This window comes from Elephantulus edwardii, unplaced genomic scaffold (genome assembly GCF_000299155.1).
Source record: "Elephantulus edwardii isolate Elephantulus edwardi_28Jun2011 unplaced genomic scaffold, EleEdw1.0 scaffold00131, whole genome shotgun sequence".
Classification (NCBI taxonomy): domain Eukaryota; kingdom Metazoa; phylum Chordata; class Mammalia; order Macroscelidea; family Macroscelididae; genus Elephantulus; species Elephantulus edwardii.
This window is the reverse complement of record NW_006399881.1, coordinates 5,693,406-5,702,557: the sequence shown is the minus strand read 5'-3', so window position 1 is coordinate 5,702,557 and position 9,152 is coordinate 5,693,406. Positions and strand designations below refer to the sequence as shown.

At 49.6% G+C, this 9,152-nt stretch overlaps 1 protein-coding gene across 1 annotated transcript in view; it reads left to right on the top strand.

The window, feature by feature from the left end:
• The first annotated feature begins 1,735 nt into the window (after positions 1-1,735).
• Positions 1,736-9,152, top strand: part of TMEM255A (transmembrane protein 255A) — an 81,318-nt gene continuing 73,901 nt past the window's right edge. The window contains exon 1 of the mRNA XM_006893788.1: positions 1,736-1,899. Within this exon, the coding sequence (XP_006893850.1) occupies positions 1,842-1,899 (58 nt within the window). The 5' untranslated portion in view covers positions 1,736-1,841. The remainder of the gene's footprint in view (positions 1,900-9,152) is intronic.

Here is a 9,152-nt window from a genome sequence, read left to right as displayed (position 1 = left end):
TCATTTACTTTTCAGTACTCTGGAGAGATCCCTGACAGCAGATTTTGCCAGTGCAATTCGTCTTTTGATTTCCTGACTGCTAGTAGTGCCAAGATTGTTGATTGTGGAGCCAAGCAAGCTCTAATGGTTAACAACCTTAATCCCTTCTCCATGTATCATCGTGCTGCCAATTAGCGCAGTGGTGAGAATCTTTGTCTTCTTGATGTTGAGCTTCAATCCATATTGAAGACTACAGTCATTGACCTTCTTCGGCAAGTGTTTCAGGTCCTTTTCCGTTTCAGCAAGCAAGGTTGTGTCTTCTGCATAACATGGGTTGTTGATGAGTCTTCCTCCAATCCTGATGCCACATTCTCCTCAAAAAGCCCAACCCCCTGAGTGATTTGTTCTACATAAAGATTGAAAAGGTACGGGGACAGGATGCATCTCTGACACACACCTTTTCAGATTTTGAACCATGCAATGTTTCCCTGCTCTGTTCTGAGGACTGCTTCCTGGTCCAAGTATAGGTTTCACATAAGCACAATTAAGTGTTCTGGGATTCCCACTTTCCTCAAGTTTAGCCACAATTTGCTGTTATCCACACAGCCAAATGCCTTTGCACATTGGATATGTGAGCCAAAACATGAGCAGTTCAAATCCACCAGCTGCTCTTTGGGGGAAAAAGATGGGGATCATTTCTTCCCATTAAGATTTAGTCTCAGAAGTGGATGGGTTACTATGAGTGGGAATCAACTTGACAGCAGGGGAGGTTGGGGATTTATATAGAGTGGTATTTCTTTCCAGTTGCCTTAGTGGGACAAGCACTGACATGGAGATGTTCACCTCAGATCGCAGCTCTCCCATTTGCTAGCTGAGGAAATTGCCATCTTTTCTCTGAACCTTAGTCTCCTCATCTGTAAAATGGAGTTATTGAGATCTACCTTTCCTACCCATCTCACAGCGCTGCTCTCAAGAGAAAATGAGCTCTTTGATAGACAGACACCTTAAAAAGTACACAGGAGCCAGGCTGATGCCCCCCCGCCCCCCCCCCAGGTATTCACTTTCTTTGAATGCATCTCTTTGCTCCTAGGGAGCTATTGGTTCCCTGATTCCCAGGTCTGGGGAATCACGCTGTGCTCACTCTCTTCATCACTGAGTTTTACACACTCTGGTCACATCGCTTCCCAGCCTTCATCTTTAGACTAAAGAGTCTGCGTTTATTGAATGTCTTCTTAAAGCATCCCCCTCTTCCCCGCCCTTTCCCATCCTCTTGATTATATAGTGGCCCTTGGATCATCTCCAGCTCCATTATGTCATTTTGGAAGCACTATGACCCGACCTGTACGTGTGTGTGTGTGTGTGTGTGTGTGTGCTCCCCAGCTCTGAACCTCTGACTTTGCCCCTCCCTAGTTATAAATCCTAGAGCAGGATGTTTGCCCCAAAACCTCTCTCCAAACTAAGAAGGTAGCCCACCAGCCCCAAGCTGAAGCGTCCCTCTCTTTTGCTGCGCAGCCCTGGCCCCAAGGGCCTAAAAGGCTCCCTGTCTGGCATGGAAAGCTGGGAGGTGGATAACTAGGGTGAGGGGGGTGGAAAGGAGGTGGGGGGGGGGTCTTGCGCAAGCGCAGGCTGCTGCACCGACCGCCAATGCCGCCGCCTCCCGGAGCAGAAGGAGGCAGGAGAGGAGGGAGGGAGCCGAGAGGAAGGGAGGGGGAGGCTGCACTCGGGCTGCAGCTCCAGAGGCTGTCTCTTGCTCAGCTCTTGGAAGGACTCGAAGAGACAGCCACAGAGTAGGATGCTCTGCGAGGCGTCCTGAGCCAGGGGCGCGAAGCTGTTTCAGAGGCCAGGGCAACCCTGTTTTCATCATGCATCAGTCTCTGACTCAGCAGCGGTCCAGCGACATGTCCCTGCCAGATTCCATGGGTAAGTCTAGCCTCTGGACTCCAGAGCGCTCTGGGAAGCTGGGCCGGTGGGGGGCCGTCCGCTCCCATAGCTGGGGTGGGGGTAGGTGGACTAGAACCCCAGGGGAACATCCAGGCAGGGGACCTTGCGCAGGGACCACTGCGCCCAGCTCGCATCGGTGCCTCCCTGACCCGAGCGTGTGCTTGAGTGTTGGTGTGCGTGTGTCTGTAGACTTGCAGCTGGCCTTAAATCCCAGCTGTCTGGGGACCAAAACACTTCCCTGTAAACTGCGCCTTTGCTTGCCAGGCGACACTCCCTCTTTGCAAAGTCCCTGTCACTGGTCAGGGCTCAGGCTCCTGAAGAGGAGCGGTTTCCTTGCTCCTTTCTCGCGTAACTCTTAAGAAGCTGCCTTGAAATTTAGAGGTACAGTGGTGGCTTGGGGCTGACTTGCACATCGCTGAATTTAAGGGGACTGCGCGATCCTGGGGTGGGGGGGGGCGACTAAAGGAAGGGTCCCAGGAGGGGAATTCCTAAGAAGTCCCGTCTACTGTGGCGGTATCAGCATGCCTTGGATTTGATTTCCACCCTGCTCCAAAAGCACATAATGTGCATGAGTGAGAAAGGGGGGGGGGGAGTGCGAGCGCGAGAAAGGGGGCCAGAGCAAGCCCGCGCATCTTCTCAGACCGTGTTTGTCCACTCCAGCTGGAACTAACCTTATTTGGCTCTACACCTTTCTTCACCCAAACTGAGGGTCCAAGCACCAACCTGACTGCTCCTCAAAGCCGCTTTTCAGTAGTTATGAACAGAAAACCTCTTCAGCCCCCCTGAGCTGTTAGGCACCTTCCCAAACTCTATGATTTCACTGGACAGAGAAATTCATTGGGAGCCCAGGAGAGCCGGAGGGGGTGATCAGACGGTGATTTCACCTAATCTGACAATTCGCCTTGGCCACACTCTAACCAAATCGATTTCTCCCTTCCCCAAACAGTAGCCATTCTGCAAAAATCCCACCGTCCCCAATGCTGGCCATCCAACGTGTGCTGGTCGGCTGTGAGGAATTTGGGGGAGCAGCTGGGGGGTGTGGAATAGGGAAGACAGTTACACACACACACACACACACACACACACACTCCCCCCTCCCCATTGTGGGCTGCTCGCTGCCTGCAAAAGACTCGTTCTTAAGAGAATTGGTTCCCAGGAGGCCCCAGAAAATATTTTCTCTTGGACAGTGGAAAGACCCGTATTTTCAATGATCTTGCATCACTCGGTAGAAGAATTTGCTTTTATTTTTAAGGGCGTAGTTATTTGCAATGTGGTGCAAATGAGGCCAAGAACTCTGGCCTGAGCGCTGAACAATAATGGACTTCCCCTTTCCCCATCTAACACAAACACACACACACCCTTCCCCCATCTAACACAAGCGCGTGCACACACACATACCCACTCTTCCCTCTCTCTCACACACACTGCACTCTTCACCTTGGCCAGCTGTGGCGCCAGCGCACCCCTGACTCCAGGACTCCAGGCTGTGGCAGGAGAGAGGATCTGAGTGGGAGGGAGCAGGGTGCGAGGGTTCCATAGCACCCCTCCCAGTGCAGACCAAAACCAGTCGTCATCGTTGTCCCTGTCCCCACTTCAGCCTCCCCTACCTGCAGGGGGTGAGCAAGATAGTGGCCCCTAGCTTCAAGCGTTGCCACTTGGAAGAGAGTTCTTCCTTGGGCTCCTCCCTGGAGCGCTCAATCTTGCGTTTCCCAGAAAGATCTAAGCAACCAGATATCCAGTGGACTTCGCCCAGTCCAGGTGCAACACCGCGAGCGAGAAATCATCTTAGATTCCGTGTAGGGGCACAGCCCCAAGCCTCGCCTTCTGCGGTTTAGGGTCGTCCGACTAAGGGCACTAGTACACTTCGGAGTTGAGTCGTAATCTGGGCTTTCACAGTTCCGACAGGAGAGTCTCCCCGGAGTTCCCTGGCGCTTGTCCCACCCAGCCCAGGCCTGAATCAGCGTCTAGGCTACTTAGGAGCTACTCCCACTTAACTCAGCTCTGGCAAAGCCACCTTTCTTGCGTGGGGCGGGGGTGAGAGGGGATGGTGTTTCAGTATCCGAGCTCAGCACTTCTAAGGGGATTCCCTCTACTGGCAAGAAACAGCCGCAGCCAAAATAGTCAAATGGAAAACGCGCGCGCGCGCACACACACACACACACACACACACACACACACACTCACACACACACACACACTGCTCGCTGACTGCCGTGGGGCAGAGAGTTTATTCAAGGCAGGAGTTTGGCAATTCGATAAAGGTAATTAGATAACAGCGCCCCTCTGTCACCTGTTTGCAACCCCATTCTCCCTTTTGCCAACACCGCCCCCAGGCGCTGAGGCATCTCTACTGCAGCAGGACGTGCGTGGCTTCGCTCCCGAATAACACCTTTGTAATTTGCCTGTGGCCTGAGATGCCGCCATTCAAAGAATTGACTAGAAGGGGGAAGATGGGGAGAAGGTGGACGACTTCAGCTCCCTTGAAGACACTTTGGGACAACCTTGAAGACAGATTGGGCCTTAAGGCTCCATCTAATCACACTGTGTAGACAGCCACCTGTTTCTCGGAATGCTTAGGACTGGGACTTCCTGGGCTCTCCTCAGGTAAGGAAGGGGAAACTAATCAGTTCAAAACATCAGCCCGAGAATTAGCCAGCCATCAGTGACAGAAGGTTCGGTGACCAGTTACCGGGTCTCTATCCTTGTGTACCCCAATAGAGACTAACCTCTCTACGCTGTTCAGAAGGGTAATGAAGAATGTGCACACGGACAAACACCCGTAAATAGAGACAATTGTCCCACCTGCTGGCAATCCACACCTCGGTTACTATCATATCTTGAACAACCTAGACCAGGGATCATTGTATGACCATGGAACAGACCCCTCCAATGACAATTGCAATTATAACAGTCACAGTGCACGATTGAACAAAGTGTCCTGGAACTCGGGGAGGGAATCACATAATGAACGCCTAGAGTGAACTTAATCAAGCCAGACTTCCTGGAGGAGGGGAGTTCTTCAGAAGAAGAGACGGAGGGACTCAGGTTCAAAACACTGCAGTGCAGAGCGTGGGAGGCAGAGAGACGGAGGAGGGGGAGGGCGAGACTTAGTCCAGGGAGAAGCTAATTGTACTAGGAAAGGTAGAGTCGGGAAATAATTGGGCGCTTCTAGAGCCTAGCGTCTGGGGCACCCCGCTGGGGTGGGGTTAGGACACTGCAGTGACTCTGCAGGGTGCCTGTTGGGGGTGGGGATGGAGGAGAGCAGGCAAGACCTATGAGGAGATCTCTCGGGTTTTCCCACTGGTAAGCAGGTCCCTGAGGAGGCATCAGAATTGTGACACTGGTTGAATAGAATGGTTTGCGTCCCGGTGCCCCTAGTTACACCCTATTTCAAACAATCAATTTTATGAGTGGAGTTACTACTTATCCATATCATCCCCCCATCTTTTTTTTTTATTAGAAGGAAAGCAATATAAACACGTTGACTCTTGGTCATTCAACAAGTATTCACTGCTTACTAGATATCTAACACTGTGCTGTTCCTAGATATTTGTTTTTAAATACCTGCTGCTTTATTTAAAGTTCCTCCTGGGTGAGCTGTTCAATATGTTTGTAGCCTAGATAAAATCAAAATGAGAAAAAAATTAAAAAAATCAAAATGAGATGGTTCTGGGTTTGTGGGAGCATCTAGGGAAGCCCCCAGATGCACCCTAATAAGATCAGGGATCCCCTTCTCCCTCCCAAAACAGAAGCAGCCTCCAGGGAAATAGCCCAAGAAGACCCAAGATGCTTTAAACATTGTAGGCTGCCACTAAAGAGCCTGGGCCACGCCTCCCCAGAGCAGGTGTGTCATGCTCTAAGTAGATGTTAATTTCATGAAGTCACAGTGACACTCAAGATAAACTGAGGGGCGGTGCTTCACTTTTCAAAAGGATTTACACTAGCGTTCCTTAAAATAGCCAACTCTCCAAGGGCAACAGAAATTAATTTCATTTTATGGGACTGTGGTTGCTGTAGTATAAAAGAAGGGATACTTTAGGGGAGGGGGACAGAGGATAGATATTCAGCCCAGCAGTGGGAGACTCTTGTCTGGAGGTAAGACCCCAGTGAGGCAAGAGGATCTTTGCTGAGTTTCACAGCTGACTGAATATGTCATTCCGGTTCTAAAGTGGAGCGGGGGATGGGGGGGAAGAGATTTTTCAAATGACACCATGTGGTTTGCTGAGTCACTTTTCTGGTCCAGCTCCTGAGCTTTTAAGGGGTGAGAGTGATATTTGCAAAGGAGACCCAGGTGCTGTGAATCAAAATCAAAGGCCAGTTGGCAAGGAAGAGTCAGGAGAGGGATACCCCCAAAATTCCAAAGACCCTTGTCTTTGCACACACGATTGCCTCCAATTGCTAAAGGCTATCTGTTTTTCATTAGGTGTGAAGACACTTGTTTGTGTCATGAAGATGCCTTTGATGCATCCAGATGTTCTGAGGTTGTTTCACCCTCTTTTGACATTTTGGGGTGTTGTTGGTGACATGGGAGAAAGGAAAATTAAGAAGATAGGAGGGTGTACTAGTAAGTTCACGTAGGAGCCCCTCTATGAAAGTGACCGGCAGAGCCCTGGTGGCGCAGTGACTAAGCGTTCAGCTGCTAACAGAAAAGGCAATGGGTTTCCTCTCCCCAGGGGAAAGAGGTGACAGTCGGCTTCTGTGAAGATCCCCTGTCTTGGAGACGCTATGGGACAATCCTGTTCTATAGGGCGGCTGAAGGTCACAACCAACTAGGTGTAATAGATGTTTTGGGTTTATGAAACCAATTCACTGTGAAATCGCTATCAGCGAAAAGCCTTAGGGACCTAGTTTAGGGGCTCATTGAGGGTCTTTCCACAGGAACGATAACCAAAAGGTCATTGCTCTGGTAAACGGAAGATGTAAGTGCTGCCTCCTCCCCACCCCTTGCCCCCCATACCCAGTCCCCGCTTCTCTTCCTTTCTGAGCACCTCACAGCCCCATCTTCAGTGCTGTTCAAGATATTTACCTTCAGTCAGTTCGCCTTGTGCATCCCTAATAGGGCTTTGGCGCACAAAGGGCCCTGATGTTACAGGTGTCTCTGGCAGTCGTTCAGGTTTGTCCCTAAGAAGGCTAGGCTCAGGCCTCCTGGGAGAGGAGCCTCGCTTGCCAGCTCTCCTAATGTGTCCTCCCAAGAGTGGAAAGTGACTTTAGTTTGTGGGTGCCTGTAGATGCTCCCACCCCTTCTCCACAGCCACGTAAAAAGGTCCCGGTATAGCATTGTGTTAGAAATGACCCCGATGAGTCACGTCCCTCACTTTCCAGGCTGACGTCAGGGGAGAGACCGGCAGCCCCTCCCACATCCTTTGGAACCCTCTGCAGGGACCACGCTGGGCTAGACAAAATGGATGGTGGGGCCAGCCTGGGCTGGGGGGGGTGGGGTGGGGCTTGATGCTTTTCTTCCCTATGGGCAGGGGAGATCTTTGGGGGACAAGGGACGGGTTGGCACAAAGCCAACCATAGCCCCGCCCTCCCATCACCACCGAGCCTCCCCCAGCTCTTTCCCCATCCCCTCTCCCCTCCCTCTCAGTGGCGCAGTCTGGGCGGCCCCTCTAAGGCAGCTGCTTCCACAGAGGCTGCAGCGAGGCCTCCAGCAAGGACAGGATCTTCTGAACAGACCCAAGTGATCTTTTTAGTCTCATAAAGGACAGTCAAGTCACCTAGGCGGGCTGCCCACCCCCTCGAAAGGCTCCCTACTGCTTCATCCTCCTTCTCCTTCCCGCCTGTCCCAGGTCCCCAAAGGGAGAATGGACTCTCCTAGCATTTTCCATTTGCTTCTTTTTTTATTCAAACTCCAAAGTGGCAGCTCTCCCTCCTGCGGGTGTCTCTAGTAGTGAGTTAGCCCCCCGCCCAACTTAAATGTGTGCAGAATGTGAAGCTAAGCTTGATGCTGCTAAAAAATGAAATTGAAAAAGTGAGATTTAGGACAGATACTGCATAACACCACTGTTATAAAACAGGACTGACATGGGGGTTGGGAAACTAGGAAAAGAGGGGATAGATCAGGAACACTGCATCTGGAACAGATGAGGGAAGGAGTTATTTAAAAGAAATCTGTGATTAGGCATTATTTGTATGACAACAGTCCAGAATAAGAGGTGCATTGCTTGGAGGGCTGGGGGAAGGGGAGGGAGGAAATTGTGCAAGGAAGAATGAATGTTTTTTACAAAAGAAAGTTAACTGGGGGAGGGGGAAAGGGGGAAAGAGGGAGGAAAATATGCAGCAGTAAATGAATGAAAAATTAAACTTTTTTGTAAATTTTCATTAAAATAACAATTAAAAAATAAGCTTAGATACTGGGAGGGTTTTTTTCTACCTGACTTAATAGGCCTGTTTTCGGGGAGGTGGGGGATATTGGTTTGCACTACCGTGTCTGAGAAGCACTGAGTAAAATGAGTTTTTAATCATTTATATTTGTGTCACCTTCACATAAGCCTAAAGTGTCACTAAGTTATGTTCCTCCCTTATCTATCTCCTCTGATACATATCTTTTCCGACTAATGTCCTCCAAAGACTCGCTTTATTACACACATTTGTTATGTGACAAATCCTGCCAGCATGCCATTTGAAAATTTATACACGAGGTGGCAAATGTCAGAAATAAATGGGGAAAAAAAAACCCAAAACAACAAAACCACAAAAACCCAAACCCAAAAATCCCAGGACTTGGCCTGGTGTTGATATTTAAACTGACAATGAAATTTCCTATCTCCAGCTTATGAAAGTGGGGGGGGGGAATCCATAATTCTTCTCGGTTGCATATCAGCTTGATAAGAATTTAATAGCCCACACATAACGCGTCCTATTTCTCATGCGCCTTATAAATTGGCCTGAGAAAGCTCACTTCTAAGTGAGTCTGACATATCTTTTCTAGAACGTTGGAAGCACAAAGATTTGTTTTGATATTTTACTGGTGGAATTTTTTTCTGTTGTGTTGTTGAATTATTCTTTTCCAGGTAGAAATCTCTTCCCCCCCCCCTTTCTTTTTAAAGTAGCTCTTGGTGAAGGCAAAAGAAAGCCCCATTAAAGCCCCATGTTTCCCCATAACTTAACTCCCCAGAGACAAGTCACTGAGCAGTAGGAGGAGGAAAGGAAAATCTTCTGGTGAATTCTTTTTTGTTGTTGTTGTTTTGATGTTGTTTTATTTTTTTTATTTTTTTTTTTCTTTCCTTTCC